This window comes from Odocoileus virginianus, chromosome 32, assembly GCF_023699985.2.
Source record: "Odocoileus virginianus isolate 20LAN1187 ecotype Illinois chromosome 32, Ovbor_1.2, whole genome shotgun sequence".
Classification (NCBI taxonomy): Eukaryota; Metazoa; Chordata; class Mammalia; order Artiodactyla; family Cervidae; genus Odocoileus; species Odocoileus virginianus.
In genome coordinates, this window is record NC_069705.1 from 29,649,970 (window position 1) to 29,669,191 (window position 19,222).

The 19,222-nt window shown below is 43.2% G+C and overlaps 1 protein-coding gene across 1 annotated transcript in view; it reads right to left on the reverse strand.

Moving 5' to 3' along the window:
- WWC2 (WW and C2 domain containing 2) overlaps window positions 1-19,222 on the reverse strand; it is a 145,872-nt gene that overhangs the window by 63,873 nt on the left and 62,777 nt on the right. Inside the window, exon 2 of the mRNA XM_070460094.1 lies at window positions 5,838-5,947. Within this exon, the coding sequence (XP_070316195.1) occupies window positions 5,838-5,947 (110 nt within the window). The remainder of the gene's footprint in view (window positions 1-5,837; window positions 5,948-19,222) is intronic.

A 19,222-nucleotide genomic window follows, 5' to 3' on the forward strand; every position in this document is an offset into this window, starting at 1 on the left:
GTGGAGGGGGGTTATTTACATTTTAAAAAAGAGGTAGCTGGGACTTCCCTGGTGGTCTCTGCTCTAAGCAGTGGCTAAGACTTTGCACGCTCAATACAGAGGGCCTGGGTTCAACCCCTGGTCAGGAAACTAGATCCCACATGCTGCAACTGAGAGGCACAGCCAAAAAAAAAAAAAGAGTAGCTGTCTTTAATTTTTATCTCCTTCAAGTAGTTTATCAGTATTATGAAGTGACGTCTCCAGAAATGTGATAGAGTTTTTGCTTTATTTTACCCAGTCCATCCCCACTCTGACCCCTTTCTGTCTTTGTCATCAATTTACTCTCACTGCAAATTTATCATATGCAATGTCAACGTAAGCACAGCGACATGGCTGTGATTGGGTCATCCCTTCCCAGAACCCTCTGGGTCCCCAATACCTTCAGAATAGAAGCCATGCCACTTATGGCCCTGTGTAATCTGAAGCCAATACGGTCCCTACATTTCTGTGCACTTAACTCAGGACTCTTGCCAGGCTGCCCTGCCCTCAGGGTGTGGGATGCAGGCCAGCACCGGTCCATGAGCTCTGTTATGTGTCTGTGACAGTAAGAACAGGCATCAAGAGTAAACATTTTGAAATCTTACAGCAATTTCATACAGTTACTGTGTATCTGTTGACTCTAATAATAATACTGGGGCTTGCATTTTTAATTTTTTCGACTTTTCTAATTCATGGTGATTGTTCTTTTATAAAAATACCAGTCAGTCCACAGCAGATCAGAAATTTTAAAACAAACGAAAAGACCAAACCCTGGTGCCCAGCTTCAGGAGAATAGCCCAAGGTATTGTTCTTGGTCCTGCACTTCTGCACATGGGCATTGCCTGGAGGGCTCTAAAAGAAATCCCAGACCAATCGGAGTTTCTGCGGGTGGAACCCAGACAATGACAGGTTTATAAGCTCCTTTAGTGATTCCCATGAGCGGCTGCAGCTGAGAGCCTGCGCTCTGCGACAGCTCACGCACTGCATCCTCTGTGCAATTATGAAATTATTTGAAATATCCCATCTTAAAGTTGCTGAAACCTGCCTCCTGCACCCCTCCCAGAGGAAACCACAATAAAGGCCCAGGTTGTAGACAGAGGTCAGTCAGTAAGAGCCCAAACATCTCCATTTCAAATATTCCTTATAACTCAAGATCTCTGGCCACCTAAATGTGAGATATTTACATTCAATTCCAGTATTTTGAAATATATGAATGCAAACTGACTCAAAGTACAGAGAATTCATCCTCTAACACGCAGAAATGTATGGTCTTAACTCTGGATGACCCAGGATTATCCTTATCTCTTAGTGTGCAAGCCTCTGAATACCACTTAGACCTAGTGACTTGCCTCAAATGGACAGCACACGGATGAAGATGGGGTGTCTCTGGAGACTGGGTTACAGGGGCTGTGACCACTGTCTTGCTCTCTCTGCCTGGCTCTTCTTGGCTTTTTCGATCTAATGAAGCCAACTTCCAAATTAAAAGCCGTCCTATGGACATAGTGGGGTTTTCTGGTGGCTCAGATTGTAAAAAATCTCCCTACAATGCAGAAGACCCAGGTTTGATCCCTGGGTTGCGAAGACCCCCTGGAGAAGGGAATGGCAACCCACTCCAGTATTCTTGCCTGGAGAATCCCATGAACAGAGGAGCTTAGAGGGCTACAGTCCATGGGGTTGCAAAGAGTTGAACATGACTAAGCTGGCTCAGACGGTAAGGCGTCCATCTGCAATGCTGGAGACCTGTGTTTGATCCCTGGGTCGGGAAGATCCCCTGGAGAAGGAAATGGCAACCCACTCCAGTACTCTTGCCTGGAAAATCCCATGGACAGAGGAGCCTGGTAGGCTATAGTCCATGGGGTTGCAAAGAGTCGGACATGACTGAGCAACTTTACTTACTTACTAAGCAACTAACACTTCCACTTTCACACTATGTACATAGTGGGCTTTCCAAGTGGCACTAGCGGTAAAGAGCCCACCTGCCAATGCAGGAGATACAAGAGATGTGGGTTCGATCCCTGGCTTGGGAAGATGCTCTGGAGAAGGAAATGGCAACCCACTCCAGGGTTCTTGCCTGGAAAAATTCCACGGACAGAAGAGCTTGGCAGGCTACAGCCCATGGGGTCGCCAAGAGTTGGACACGGCTGCATGACTGAATGCACACACACACAAACCCACACATGCAAGGAGTGAGGAGGGGGCCATTGGCTGGCAGCTGACAAGAAGCTGAATTGTTCTGACAGCCACACACGTGAGGTTAGAGCAGAGTTCCTCTGGTCATGCAGCCCGGCTCACACCTTGAGGTCAGCTGGAGAGAGCCCTAGAGCCAGAGGCCCGACTCTTCCCAGCCTTGCTTGGATGCATCGCCCACAGAAATGATGAGATAATAAACATATTTTAAGTCATAAGTTTTGGGGTAACCTGTTTCAGTGAGCTAAATAACTAGGAAACTAACCAAATAAAGAGATGACACAAATTGAAAGTGTAAATGAAAAACCTGAAATGTTTGTTAAGTAACAGCTATAGTAAGATATATATTCCCAGTTCTCTCTCAATATCTTTAGAGGTTTTACCTAATCATATTTCCTTACATATTGGCGAACGGGCATACTTTTCAATAAAATGCTTGTCAACAGCTAAATTGCCACAAAACACTGAAAGTAACACCGATGGACACTTAAGTGAGTAAAGTACAATGGTAATAATCATAATAATAACCTGTCAGCATTTGTTTTGGATAGATTAGCTGAAATACTCCAGTCGACTGGTTTAAATAGCGGATGCTACTAGCTTCGGCAGGCACCACTGACATTTCTGATATACCGTCCCATTCAAATAGGAACTACAAACGTGGGTTCCCAGAGGCACTTTGAAGAAGGCTTCATAAAGTAAGACTGGGCTTTATCTCCATCACTTATGTTTGCTGAATAGATCAGTGAAGAATACTTATTAAATGTAAATACTCAAAAAAGTATATTACACAAACATGGTATTTTTTTTTATTAAGACCTGGTGGCCTTAGGAGATCACTGTATTATAATGCAATATAATTTGCATGCTGTCTACTATATAAGAGAAGTAATATATCACATACTGTTAAGACATCACACACCTCAAGGGAATTCACATTCCATCAGTTTTACAGATGGAGAAATTTATAGATAGCGAACACACTGTGAGCTACAAGAACTTATCAGGGAAGATAACATTAGACTCTTCAAAGGAATATTACTTCTGTCTCTTAAGCACATTTCTATTCTCTCTGCTGCGCTCAGGAAGAATGAATAAAATGAATATGAGCGACTCTCCTTATCTTCCATTTTAGAAACTCTCTGCTATGTTTACCTGTTACGCTGTGTTATTTCTATAGACAGTTGAGCATCTGCTTCGTGACTAGGGAAAACAAGATGCTCAGGCGTGATCCCTCCTGCCAAAGAGATTACAAAGCTCGGGACAGGTCGTGACATAGGAATTAAAGCAACAGTGACAACAAGCATTTTATACAGTAGAAAATGGTGAGAGCCTTGAGGAGAGCAAGGTTGAGTGCCATGGCAGCTTAGAGACACGGGACTTTTTCCAGCGGAAAAAGTCAGGCCCGGTGGAATGGGCAGTGATTAAGCGGGGCTTTGAGAGGTCTGAGACAAGAGGCCCTCAAGCACCAACCCCAGTCTGGCACTCCAGCCGTTCTCCCAGCCTCGTTCACACCAGCCTCAGATCACTGACTTTCTCTTCTTTCTTTCATTAAGTCCTACTTCCTGTGGCCTCTTCAGACCTCTGGCTTTACTTATGGGGCTTCCTTCTGCAGGCAGTTTCTCCTTCCAGCCCCCAAACTGTACCCCAGTGCCTTATTCTCCAGGCCTGGTTAATGTACTCATCCTTTGGGCATCAGCTTAAAGCATCTTCTCTCGGGAGCTGCAGGCACACCGCTCAGAATGGACGTGGTGCTTGATTTGTTCTCCTTTGATCTACTGGCGACGGTGGGAATAGAATCTAACTCTCTTCTCTCACTTCTTCCCCAAGACCTCAAGAGGGACGAGCTGTGGTTTCTTGAATGTCACGTTGAGAGATACAAAACTCATTCTGTAAGCAACAGTGTGTGGCAGAAAGGTTCTAAGTGAGGGCATGAAAGGATCTTGGTTATATTTTAGGAAGATCATCTGAGAGAAATGTGAGGTTCCCTTATCAAAAGAGTTGATATGATTGCACAGAAAATTTTTTGGATGAAAGATTATATATTAAGTTTAAAAAAAGCAGTTTATAAAACTGTATGTGATATAATTCCACTTGATATAAAAAATATATTGAAAACTGTGTGTGTGTGTTCACACGAAAAGGTCTGGACAGACACAATGAAAGGTTTAGAATACCTGGTTATCTCTAAGTTTTCTTCCTTTTTTTTTACCTATAATTTATACTTTTTTCTTCAGCTCATGTATCGCTTCTATGAAAAATATTTTTAAAATTTTAAAATATTTTTTAAAGGGAAGGGCACAAGGTATCCAGGGGCTGATAAGGTTAAGGGAGCAAAGCTGAAAACACAGAGGAAAAAACCATACTCTGTATCTTGACTGAGCAGCAGCACCAAAGGAGTATATATTTGCCAAAATTCATTGAAATACATGCTTAAAGTTTGTTCATTTTTATATGTAGATGGACCTTAATTACTAAAAGACAAAAGAGTTAAGGTACAACTCTGACTCTATCAAAAAGTGATTTACTTCTGGTTGCAGTGATAATATCAAAACCTTACAGACAGTACTTCATAATTACCTTCTATTAATAGTTACAAACACCTCCATCAATATCTAAACAGAACCCTGACTCCACACGCGCAGCCATTGAAAGGTGAATTCTATCACAAAAACACTTAGGGCCTAAAGGAACTATTATTGTCAAGGTCAAAACTTTTACCTCTAGGTATTTAATAGTGTGACTTAGAAATAGTATTAAACAGCCAAATACTGTCTAATTTTTTACTGAAAAACAAAAAAAAAGAAAAGAATGCTGAAACTAAACAATGTCAAGACATAACATATGTGTAGACCAGCTGTTAAGAGAAGAACATACAATTTCCTCCCTAAATGACTTCACAGGAGTGTCTTTAAGATTAATGAGATAACGGATCAGAGCCTTTTTAGTGGGAAGACTACTTGCTGTGGGTAACTGGGGCACTTCGGGCCACAGTAAATCTGCCAGGCCCCTGGGATCCCATTACCGTACCAAAGAAAGATGGGGGACCTAAAAATTTATATTCTGATCATCAAGTTTTTAAATATTCAGAACAGTGTTTTCTAAAGCATAATTTAGAACCGAAATGCACTTTAATTTCTTTAAAAACAAAGAGGTTTTTAACCTGTGCATTACACAACAAAGCTCTTCATTGTTCTAACACGGAAGAATTTATCATCATACGAGGCACCCAAAGGCAGAAAAGTAAAGCCACAGTCACCGTCCACAAGAAGCTCACAATTTAGTCAGGAAAAACCTACAAACAATGTGAGGGCAGTACAATGAGTAAGCAGCCGGTACTATGGACATATCTGCACAGGGCGCGTCATTCAGAATGGGGGAGGGGACTTGCAAGGTGGAGGGTCTGGTGCCCTTTCAGACAGACAGACAGACAGACAGACAGACTCCTCTCTACCTCTCTGCCCCCATAAGCCCAACAAAACTTCCAAAATGGACATTTCTGTTAAATATGGAAAGTGAGGGTTTGAAATAGAGAAATTCATTCTTTAGAGCGTTTGCTCTCCTGTATGACTCTAGATTTGGGGGGATTACTTGTCTGACATGCTTGTTTGTACCGAAAAGGAAACACTCACTGTTTATGTGATCGATGTAGTAGACACCAATCTGAGGGTCGAACCCGGCTTCCCATCCCCACGGCAGCTCATCGCCAACACAGTCAGCGAACGACAGGGGCTTGGTCAACCTGGAACAGACCAGAACAAACGCACAGGTGACTCTTTCCATCCAACTGCACGTGTCAAAGTCCAGCACCACCCACGTGCTAAGCATCCAGGCTGTATTTCTGTTTTGTTCTTTACTGTTTCTGCTACTGTGCTTGAAGTCTTTAAAGAAAAAACAAACAAACAAACAAACAGGGCTAAAATGCAAAGATGAATATCCAAAAAAGTAGCAAGTCACGATACCTTTTGAAAGTTTACAGCTTAAGACTGTACAATAAATGAATAAGGTCATCCAGGAAGAACTCCAATCTGAGGGTCAGGATGGCTGGGATGCAGAGTGAGCTCTGATGCCTTCCCACCGAACAGAAAAGGGCTTGCCATGTGGCTCAGTGTAAAGAATCTGCCTGTCAATGCAGGAGCCGCAGGAGGAGTGGGTTTGATCCCTGGGTTGGGAAGATCCCCTGGAGGAGGGCATGGCAACCCACTCCAGTATTCCTGCCTGAAGAAGCCCTTGGACAGAGGAACCAGGCGGGCTACAGTCCACGGGGTCACAAAGAGTCGGACACGACTGAGCGACTGGGCACGCGCACATGGCCAAGACAAGATGTACATCTGGTTACACCAACTACAGATTTGGCTGCTCTTCTAAAAATTAGCTCGACTGCAAGGTCCATGAAGAGCTCTCCTTGACAGGAGGGACAAATAGATCTTATTTTTACACTTGGACTTAACAGTCCCTCAACAAAATGTTTAATGGACCCAAACATACAAAGTATTAATATTTATATATCGATGGGACCTCACCTTTTGAAATGCCTTATACTTTTTCTTTTAGCCTTAAAGCTAATGGGGAAACAAGGTATCTAAGCAGAGTATAGGTTTTGGACTTTATCATGGGTTGATTTTCTCTCTCACTTTCTTCATTTTCGCTTCTCAGATTTTCCTTGGCAGCTGCAGGCAGGCCAGCGCCAAAGACTGGTGACCACCCTGCTGTAGGGTGGCCAACTTCAGGTGACATGTCTGCTAATTTAATGCTCGGGCCCCATCAGCGCAGTTCCAAATACGAAGTCACCTGGACTCTGTGATCCCTGCTGGTGAGTATCGGTAATTTCACAGCGCAACTGAAATATAGGTCATTTCTAGAATTGCATCATTCATCAGAGTAACGAGCTGTGTCGTGTTTCAGAACTCTGGGAGGAAAACATGCAAAGGAAGGAAATCCTTTCTTCCCAGGAGTGGCCTGCAACAGCCCTCCTCTGAGGATCCACAGAAAGAAGTGTCTCCTTTTCTCTCAACCTTCCCTGAGCATGAAATCCACTTCTGGACATCGCTGCAGGGGTCCCGGCCTTACGAAGCAGTCCAGCCCAGAGACGAGTCATGAAGAATCCCCTCTCAGCACCAACCTCAGGGCCAAGTCACTTCATTTCCACCAAGGGAATGATTTCTAACTCCTGACTTAGCTTTTTTCCTCTTTAGTCTCCCAGCTAAACCAATCATTTTCCTTGTTTTCATTTTCCAGTAGTTATGTATGGATGTGAGAGTTGGACTATAAAGAAAGCTGAGCACTGAAGAATTGATGCTTTTGAACTGTGGTGTTGGAGAAGACTCTTGAGAGTCCCTTGGACTGCAAGGAGATCCAACCAGTCCATCCTAAAGGAGATCAGTCTTGGGTGTTCATTGGAAGGACTGATGTTGAAGCTGAAACTCCAATACTTTGGCCACCCGATGTGAAGAACTGACTCACTGGAAAAGACCCAAAAGGTAGGAGGAGAAGGGGACGACAGAGGATGAGATGGGTGGATGGCATCACTGACTCGATGAACATGAGTTTGAGCAAGCTCTAGGAGTTGGTGATGGACAGGGAGGCCTGGCGTGCTGCAGACCATGGAGTTGCAAAGAGTCGGACACGACTGAGTGACTGAACTGGAAGCAATCATTTTAAGAAAATGATTTTGAACAGAGAGCTGTTTATTCCCCAGGTTTTTTCTAGAGCTCTTCCAGATACGGCCAGTACATTGACGAGCAGTGAGGCGAACATCACAGGCCCAAGCTTGCTGTTAACATCAAGTGAAAGCAGGTGACTGGTCTGGCCGCTGCTGTAAACACCGAGGGTCAGCACAGCCATACCACAGGGTATTTGCATTGTAAGGAACTGACTTGAGGAAAGCTTCTTTTAAAACCCGCATTTCAACACAGGAGGCTTTTCTTCACTTTTGAGGACTAGTGTGGACACTGTATCTACTTGGGTGGCAAGGGGTGCTAAGAACTGTCATGATACCTTTTCCATCTATATCCAGGACTTGCAGCTCACTAGGATCCTTGTATGATACACAAGGTGATCACCTTGTGTATCATTGTCGGGAAAATTCCACGGACAGAGAAGCCTGGTAAGACTACAGTTCATGGGATCTCAAAGAGTTGCATATGACTGAGCAACTTCACATCTTGTTTATCATTACCCTCACTTTTTTTTTTTAATTTACAGAAAAGGTTGAATTACATTAAAAAAAAAAATAACCTATATGGTGAGGCTATCTTACTGGATAGCCTTTCCTACCTCAGTTTCTTTCTCTTCATTTTAAGTGGTGGTCACAACCCCTATCTTCTCCTTGCAATGTGATTACTGGCTAAGATGAATGAAAGGATGAGAACAGAATAACTCAAGAGTGTCAAGGACATGGTTAGGCAGTCAATAAATGCTGGCGATTATGAACCCAAGCAGGACACGTGAATTCTCTCTCTCGCTCTCCAGGGGAACGGAGTCAGTCAGTGTTTCTCAGAACCGGTTAGAATCAAATCCTTGGGCCCTGGAGTACAGTATATATCATGCCTACAGGATCAGAAACTCTAGGGCCCAGCAGTGTTTGTTTAATCAAGGGTTCCAAGTAATTCGAAAGAATTTGGCTCAGAAGTTAAGAACTTGAAGTTTGGCATCAAAGGGACCTGGATTCAAGTCCTTGTTCTGCCATCTTACAACGCCAGGCAGGTTATCAACCTTAAAAGCCTCTATTTTCCAATCTATTATTTTTTTTAAAAGGTAGGGACAGAGTGGGGAGGAGATCATGAAGTTTAAACGAGAACCAATTGGTGTGATGCCTGACAAGTGGAAAGCTTCCATATGTAGTAGATGAGCGAAATGAATCTCAGCCGTGTTAAGCAAGGCATCTAAACATGGCAAGTTGCCACATTCACTCTGCAAACCTGCAGTCAATTTGAACTTAATCTGAGTCCAAAATCTGGCTCTTAGAATTGTGCTCAAATCCCACCTTATATCATGAAAAATGTGCAGGAAAACTGGGTTTTCTTTTGACAAAGGTACTAGATACTATGTGTATCAAAAGCTTACCACGTCATGGGACACAGCCCTGTCTTCATACTCTGTCTGTGAGACTGAGCTTCCATCACCTGATTGGACAAAGCCCCTTGTGCATCCTTCTGCTGGAGGATCCTCTCTCCCTAACCTCCTCTATCCCGGCTGTCTAAAAGGCACAGGCATCCCAAAGAAATAAAGGATAAGGAGACATGGAAATGGTATGTTTGAATGACAAAAGATAGACATTATGCAAGTTTTATCCCAGCACCAAAGCAACATGTTCAAGCCTAAGTATGATGTGAATATACCTACTACTTCGAGAATCAGAAGTCACAAAAGTCTCAGAACATGCACTGTGATTACTACAATAGTAACTTGATTACACTTGGAAATAATCCAGCTTTTTCTATTATTGCTCAAAGCAGACAATAAGCACTTTATTAACTGTCACTGTCCTAATACTGGCATTACTTCTATAAGTATAAATGTAACTGTGAACTCACTTAAAAATTCAGACATTTCCCTTCCTGGAACTTTAACATAAATGCTTCCTTGCAGTCTTGCTTCAACAATCAATTTAATACTGTATTTTCTGTATCTGGATAAACACAGATCTTTTCTCTACACCCTATTGACAAGGGTAGAACCATTAAACACACATTAATAAATTTCAAACTTTTAATTCTTTTGCAAATTATGAAACAGATATAGAGTAACATTCTCAGGTACTAAACTAACAAAAGCACTCAGATATGCTGCTATCCTGATAAAGAAAACATATTACTATGATACACTAAGAAGTAACCAGAAACAAAAAGAAATAACAGACGTATTCCAAAATTAGAAACAACGTGAATCAGAAGAAATGTTTCTAAATTTCTTCCTCTTGTTTTGCAAGAGGAATCTCTGAAAGAGTCAATCTTCCTTTGATGTCGAGGAAGTAAAAAATGGATGGAGTTTGTTGGTTCTCCCACAAAGGAGCAACAGCAGGCAGAAAGCCTGAAATTACCAAGCGTCTTTATGCTAAATTCCAGAGATTACTCTTTGCTTAAAAAACAGTCTTCCTTTGCTCCGTGACTAATGTGAAGAAAATGGCAATTTACTGCAGCACTTTGCCACAGTTTACATACAAAACTTGAACTCTGCATGGTATTTCCTCTCCTTGTGGGCATTATATCATTCTTTCATACAACCCATCATTGAGTGTTTACTGTCAGGCCACGGAGTCAGGGTCCTATGACAGATGTCACACACAGATGAATGTGCCCCTCCCGCTTATATGATGGTGAATATTGTTGTGTGTGCAAGCGCAGCCAGACACACTCACCCGTGCTAACTGCAACTGAGTCTGTGCTAACGTTGGATGAAACGGCGCTTGATAGAGAGAACCATTTTCAGGTTAATAAAACTCTTGCCATGGTTCCAGCCTCCCAAATGTACAGTTGAGCATGAATGGTAAAGGTCTGAAGAGTTATTTTTACTGCACAGCATCTGTTGCTGCTGACGTTTAACTCAAGGCGGAGTTCGTACCGTCGACAGCGATCGCTACAGAATCGGTCCACACAAACCTGCATGCATTGCTCTGAGAACAGCGGTGGGGTTAAAGATGAGGCTCACAACGTGAATTTTACAGGGCAGGTAAAAATAACAGAACTCTCTCTACTCCTGAAAGAATTTTAATTTACAATGATGCTGATCAGTTTCCATCACTCTCCTTATCAGGCAAACTAGCAACACCAAGGAACGAAAGAAAGGACCGGGAGAAACAGGGCTGAGTGAAGAGGCAGCGAGAAGAAACCGACTTCTAAGAACACCAACCTCTTTGGAGGAGGGTAACGCAGTTGGTTCTGCGTCTTTGGGAAAATTTGCTTCAATTCTTCTCAGTGGGTCCTACTGGATAGGAGAGGGCTGGCAGACAGGCAGGACCACGGATCGGGGAGGGCACGGCTGCCCCAGGGCCTGAAGGGCTCATCCGAGGTCACCAGCTGAAAGGGGCGTCACAGGGGTGTCTGGCCGGGCTCACTTCTGCAGCCGGAGTCCACGTCCTCTCTGATCCACTGGCTCTCATGCCAGTCTCCCCTGCTGGGCTCTGGCCTTCCTACAGCTGAGACCCACTGTGGCCGATTTTATTCGTGGTGCCAGAGAGAGCCAGGTTCATCCCTCTTCCGCGTGGGGGGCTTTCAGATATTTAAGCACAGTGGTCTTGTTTCCGGGTCTGCTCGCCTACAGCCCGGGACGCCCCATCCCGTTGACTGAACAGCGAACAATAAGAACAGTCCCCTCTTACCCTTCAAAAAGCTTTCCTCGGGTGTCCTGGCTTTTTTTTTTTTTTTTAAACTTTGGCCACACCCCAGGCAATCTGGGCAGGCAATTGCCTTCCAGACCAGGGATTGATCCTGTGCCCCCTGCATTGGAAGGCGGAGTCTTAACCACTGGACATTTACTTCCTAACTTCACTCTAACTCTGGAGCAGAGATTTCAGGTCTGGAGGATGGCAGGAGACCCGATCAGCATCTCCCTTACACCACCGAACGGAATCCTCTCATTCCTTCAGAAATAGATGCCTGAAAGGCAACATTTGTGAGTAATTCACCTTCGAAAGTACACACAGCTGTGTGCCCCCAAAGTGCTGCTGCTTTGGGGATGCAAACACAATACCTACAACAATGTCAATACTTCCAATAGTCTATGTTAAAAAAAAAGTCAACTTTCACATTTAGTAAATTATACTACTAATAAACATTTTCTGAGTCCTTCCATGTACCACACACACTTTAAATATCTATGTATGAGTTTAAATCCCCATAAAATCCTGCCAAGTAGCGGCAAGTATTATCTCCATTTGAACACCCTGTGCAGGAAAAACAAAAATCAAAGGAGCCTGTGACTGGGCTGCACACGCCCCTCTAGTCCAAGTTGGGGGTTTCCCGCCATTAAGTTGCTTGTGCAAGATACAGCCATCGGTACTGCCAATTTCGGGCACGGATTTAACTACTGATACATTACTGACTGGCCACCAATTTCTGGAAGAAATGGCAAGAAAGGAGTTCCTTAAAAAAGTTTTGGAGGGCTACTTCCTTGGCGGTCCAGTGGTAAAGACTCCATGCTTCCAATGCAGAGGGCCCAGGTTCAAACCCTGGTCGGGGAACTAAGATTCCACATGACTTGCAGTGTGGACCCCCCCAAAAAAAGAACTTCTGGCAGGAGGAGGTGGAAGGGGCCCTGGCCTTTAAGATGACCTCACTGAGGAGGGGTCCATCACGGCCTCTGCCTGAGCATATCTGGGTCCAGCAGTAGCGGTGGTGAGTGCCCACGGGGACCTTCACACCAGAAACTTTGGCAGGAGGGGCTCCAAAGAAGTGAAAAATAAAGCCCAATTGCAGATGAATGGAAGATACACTCCAAGGACATGCAGCTCTTAAATTCTTTAGAGATTTGATCAAAGATCAAAAGTAGACTGAATAGCAATTTCTAGGTAAAACTATAAGATGTATACATGTTTAAGAATTAGCAGGAGACTATAATATGATTCAATTTAACTGTTTGTATTGCCTGCCTATTAAAGTTTAAAAGAGTTGATGCTAGCAAAGCCAAAATTGTGAATTCCCTTTCCCTCAGGGGCTCTTTAATATTGGGACTGACCTGAAAATTTGAGTTAGAGCAGAGGTTCTCAAACCTAAGAGCATACACCACTCATCTGAAAAGATGATTAAAACAGATTGCCGGGGCCACCTCAGGGTCTGGGACTCAGCAGATAGGGGTGGGGCCTGATCTACTGATACTAGGATTTGCAAGGTGTTTTTTTGGGTTTTTTTTTTTTTTTTGAGAATTTTTAAAATTTTCATACAGTTCAAAGCAGTGCTTGTGGTTCAGTTCAGCTCCTTCACTGCCAAATCTGGGGGCAGGGACTGCTTCAGCTTCTCTGTCTTCTCTTTGTGATAACCAAGGAGTAAAGGTATCTGCTGCATCGAACTTTAAACTTCACATTTTCCTTAATTTTTCTTGACCTGGACAGATTTGGTGTCCTTTCCCTTGGCTGTGAGCAGGAAGTCCTTGATTTTCCCAATTGTGTAAGACATGGCCACGAGGTGCAAAGAGCGGAAAAGGAAGGATCTGCGTTTGTAACGAGTTCCCTAACGAAGCTCATGCTGTTGGTCCCTGGACCTCACTTTTGAGAACCATAGTTTAAAGGCACATTACACAGCCCCAATCCACCCAGTGACAGCGAAAACGAAAACAAACTCAATTTAAAAATGAAACTGGAGGGAATTCCCTGGCAGTCCAGTGGTTAAGACTCTGTACTTTCACTGCCAAAGGCAAAGGTTCAATTCTTGGTCAGGGAGCTAAGATCCTGCAAGACTTGGAGCATGGGGAGAAAAAAACCTGGAAGCCAAAGCCTATGCTTCAGAAATCTCTATTATGACAAGTATGACATATTTAGCAAAATTAGTAGCTTGCTAATTCTCAGATTTGGGCCACTTTGTTTAATTTTATGTAAACTTTTCTCCTCAAAGAACACTTAAATACTTTGAAAATAAGTTCTTCAGACACATGGTTTTCTCTTTCTCTCATCTTCTCCCTTATATATGAAATATGCAGTAACAAGGACTCAATGTTATTAGTCATCAGGGAAGTGGAAATCAAAACCACAGTGAGGTACCTACTAGGATGGCTATAATTTAAAAAGCAGAAATACCAAGTGTTGATGAGGATGTAGAGAAATGGGACATTGTTGACGGGAAGCTAAGACGGTACAGCCTTCATAGAAAACAGTTTGGTAGTTCCTCAAAGAGTTAAACACAGAGCTATTGTATAATCCTGAAACCCCACTCTGAGGTGAATAACCAAAAGAATTGAAAACAGGTACCCAAACTATGACACGTACCTGCAGGTTCATAGCACCACTGAAGGCCAACAGGTGCAAAGAACTCAAGTGTCCATCAGTGGATGAAAGGATAAGCAGTGTGGTATATATGTGCAATGGAATACTATTCAGCTATAAAAAGGAATGAAGTATCAATACCTGGAAACACTAAATATGCTACAATGTGGATGAACCTCCAAACATTATGGTAAGTGAAAGAAGCCAAACACAAAGGTCACATATTATAATTCTATGTATATAAAATATCCCATATAGATAAACACATGCAAATGGAAAGAAGATCAATGGTTGCCAGGGACCACAGAGAGAAGTAACAGACAAGTGCCCGTCGGTAGTGGAGTGATGGAAATGTTTTGGAACTAGAGAGAGGTGGGGGTTGAACTCCATTGTGAGTGCATATATATCATTGAATTGTTCACCTTAAAGTGACTGATCCTGTGCTTTGTGAATTTCACCTCAATAAATTGTTTCATAAAATTAGTGACAAGTTTTAAGAATGCCAAGACTCTGAGTGATTATTTGGAGTAAGTAAGACAATAAAAATATGGGAAAATACTCAACTTCACTAATAATAAAAAGAAAAGCCAAATAAAACAATAATGAGGCTTGATTTTAAGACTCTCAGGATATCAAGTTTTTGTTTTGTTTTGCTTTGTCCCAAGGATGAAATTCAGTTCTGGTGGAAGATGTGGGAAATCAGTTCCTTTCATTTATTGCTGGTGATTCTGTAACTTGATACATCCTTTTAACAAACAGTTTGGCAGTATTAAAAAACCATTACACTGTTGATCCCATGTAACCTAGGAGTGCAATTTTTACACAGTGATTCCCGAACCCCGTCCCACCTGATCACCCCCAGATAGACTGAGGAGCTGCCTTAAGCATCTTACTAGGTTCCTGTCTTTCTCATCAGCCTACGGGCTCCTCAAGGCCAGGGCCCCTTCAGCCTTCTCTGCATCTCTAGGCCAATGCCCTCCTCACACGCAGTCGGCAGAGCAACTGTGTCGGCTGACCAAGTGGGTGCAGGTTAGAAAGGAAGACAAAAAATGAAAACAAGGACACCATGGAAGAACTGTGATTTTAAAAAATGTTCAGTTTACACAGATGTAACAGTAAATGCATTTACTAAAAGCATAATATGAAGGTTGATATTAAGATGATAATTGACCTTACATCATGGGACAGGATAGGAGAAAAACATCTTTAAAACCTGAATCAAAATACTTGTCTCATAATTTATTTTAGTTGACTATCATTACATTATGTATCAGAAATGAATAGCTAACAGAAAACAGATTCTTAGTTACAAAGAGGGCAAGGAATTTATTTCAGGTGTTTCAAAAATTCAGCAAGTTTTTTTTTTTTTTTTAAATATTTGACCCGGAGAAAACACAGAGGTCAGCAAACACTTTAACCTGTACCTCTTTTCTCTGCTAAGTGCCAAGAAATGTTTGCTTGCCGGATTATTTGGTTTTGGAAAATAGTTTGAGAATTTAAGTGGATATGTTGGCAAAGAAGGTAGGAATGTTTGAAAGAGGAAGAGGGCTTAAGAGATTACTGTCCAAACAAACAAAAACCCACCAACGTGGTCTTGTTCTCCTACCTAGAGTTTAAACAACACACAACCGTTAGAGATTGCATCACAGATAATAGCTGTTCAAGGACCAGGGATGGGAAGAGCATGACATTCACTCTGGAGAACATACCCATCGCAACAACAAAGAGATGACACACGGCTCACTCACCCTCTGTGTGGACAGAACCTTATTAGATTCAACCTCTTTCTTACAGAGGTCGACTAATGAACCTAAGTTACTTTTATCAAAACGTAAGCAACTAGGCTTCCCAGGTGGTAAAGAACCCGCCTACCAATGCAGGAGACACAGGTTCAATCCCTGGCCTGGAAAGATCCCCTGGAGAAGGAAATGGCAACCCACTCTAGTATTCTTGCCTGGAAAATCCCATGGACAGAGGAGCCTGGTGGGCTACAGTCCGTGGAGTCTCAAAAGAGTCAGACACAACTTAATGAAAAAAACAAACCACCACAAAATAAGTGAAGGTTCATTTAACCATATACCACCATTCCTCGACAAGATAACTGGAAGGGGGGCGGAATCTAATAATGACCACTAAGGTTCATAATCTTTCTATATGCTTATTTGCTTCTTTTGTGAATTGTCCTTTTTAAAAATTATGTTCTTTGTCCTTCTTAACGATTTGTGGCAACTTTTCATATATTTTGATATTAATCCTTTGTCAAGCTGTAAATATGTTTCGAAGGATATTACTTATCCATAAACTTTGTTTATGATGAGTAAAAGATTCATTATTTAAAAGTGTTAGGCTAATTGGATAGCCAGTTAGGGGATAAAAGCTAGATCCTATCTCTTCCTTACAACAAAATTAATTTCAGATAAATCCAAAGAACTATATGTGATACATGAAAATAACTGAAGTATGAAACCCACTGGAAGAAAAGACATGCAAGAATTCTTTAAGACTTCTGGATTCCACAACCCTTAACCTACTGTTTCAAACTGTAGCCCCTTAACACTTGCCGTTGAAAATAAACACAATGAAAACAAAATCATAATATAAAACTTCATCAGACTGCTGGTAGCAGCTTTGAGCTAATGGCTTGCTCTCTTTGTTAAAAAAAGCAATTAAGTATTAGAACAACAGACTGGTTCAAAATTGGGAAAGGAGTATGTTAAGGCTGTAACTTGTCACCCTGCTTATTTAACTTATATGCAGAGTACCTCATGTAAAATGCCGGGTTGGATGAAGCGCAAGCTGAAATCAAGATTGCCAGGAGAAATATCAATAACCTCAGATATGTAGATGACACCACCCTTATGGCAGAAAGTGAAGAGGAGCTAAAGAGCCTTTTGATGAAGGTGAAAGAGGAGACTGGAAAAGCTGACTTAAAACTCAACATTAAAAAAATGAAAATCATGGCATCTGGTCCCATTGCTTAATGGCAAATAAATGGGGAAACAATGACAGACTTTTTCGTGGGCTTCAAAATCACTGTGGATGGTGACAGCAGCCATGAAATTAAAAGATGCTTGCTTCCTGGAAGAAAAGCCATGACTAACCTATACAACGTATTAAAAAGCAGAGACGTTACTTTGCCAACAAAGGTCCATCTAGTCAAAGCTATGGTTTTTCCCGTAGTCATGTACGGATGTGAGAGTTGGACCATAAAGAAGGTTGAACTCTGAAGAATGGATGTGGTTGGAGAAGGCTCTTGAGAGTCCCTTGGACTGCAAGGAGATCAAACCAGTCAAGCCTAAAGGAAATCAATCCTGAATATTCAATGGAAGGACTGATGCTGAAGTTCTGATACTTTGGCCACCTGATGCAAAGAGCCGACTCATTGGAAAAGACTCTGATGCTGGGCAAGACAAAAGATAGGAGGAGAAGGGGACGACAGAGGATGAGACAGTTGGATGGCATCACTGACTCAATGGACATGAGTTCCAGCAAGCTCCAGAAGGTGGTGAAGGACAGGGAAGCCTGGTGTGTTGCAGTCCATGGGGTCACAAGGAGTTGGACACAACTTGAGTGACTGAATAACAATAGCAAGTATCAGAAAGGTGCTAAAGACATAATATTAGCACCATTAGATCTCCTTGATCTAAAAAGAAGACTTGAAAAGTAGGGGGGAGAAAAGCCTAAAAATTACTTACTGTGGTTTTCCTACTCCACTGCACCTACCTGGGGAAATACAGTCCCGGGCTGAATAGAAGACCTCAGCAAGGAATGCAGACCTGGGGCAAATTTGAATTTAGGAAAGTCGACCTAAGAGTGATGGACCAGGTGCACAAAAGTAGCGGGTCTCAAAGTGCGGCCCCTGAACCAGGAGCATCAGCACCACCTGGAACCTGGGTGGAAATGCAAGTTATTAAGTTCCTCCCCCCAAACTACTAAATCCGAAACGGGGAGGGCACGGTCATGCCCTCTGCAGGATCCTCAGGGATCCTCACGCCTGTGAGAGCTGCGGAGAGGCTGAAACGGAGCCCAATCTTCCCTTTCACCACTGGAGAGGAGGCGACCGCAGGGACAAGCAGGAAGGCGACCGAGCTGGGGGCAACGCGGAAGGCAGGGAAACGAAATAACAGGATTCGAGGCTCCTGGGGCAGGCAGCCCTCCCAGTCTCTGGATATCTGAAAGCAGAAAAGCCGAGTAATGAAACGCCGGGGTGTTACTCAAACAGTGCGCTCAACAACGTGACAGCAGGAACTGAGAAAGTCCACAAGGCTACGATTTGCAGTTTCAAAGGAGTGTGTTGATGCCAGCACAGGTAAGCAAAATGATAATCAATTAACGTAAAAATATGTCGTGTGCCAGCTGCCAGAGGGACAAGGCAGCTGAGGTGCGGGGTGAAATTTCCAGGCGGAGATCAGATAATGGGTGAGACTGATGAGCCAGGCAAGGCCTTGGGATGTGCCCACGTTTAGGGGGATAGAAAGAGGTCACGGTAAGGATGCCGAGGAAACCGACTTCAACTAGAAGTGGAAAAACAACCGCAAGACACGTCAGTCTTGAGTCTTTTTATTCCTGCCAATAGGAAGTAACAATAAAACTACCCACAAAGAGACATTTCATTCATGCGTCCGTTGGGTCTTCCGATGTTTACCGACAGCCTCTCTCAAACTCTGGGACACATGAGACGCAAGAAGTCTGGCTCTGGCCCCACCACTGCTTCTGCAGACGAGTGCCTGTCCCCTAGGTGGGAGCTGCATAGAAATCGCCTGGCCGGCGGTGGCTAAACGTTTGCTCTGGAGACAAAGACACTTGGATTGTGCCTCCCTGTGGTGTCATGGATGAACACCAGTGTCTTTATGACCGTGGGTAGAGCTGAGGGGGACACAAAGTCATCCTTGTAATGACAACACGGGGCTAGGCTCCCAGAACCAAAGCGCCCATTTCTCTTTTATGTCCGTAGCCTCAGTGTTTGTTACCAGGGGATGTAACCTCCAGAGTCTGGGAAAGCTAGCCAGCGCAGAGACCCCGTGGATGCGGTCTCTCTCCTTCCCACTGAGTCCACGGTAATTACCCACCTTTGTGCCCTTGGTCACTCTGACCACACGAAGC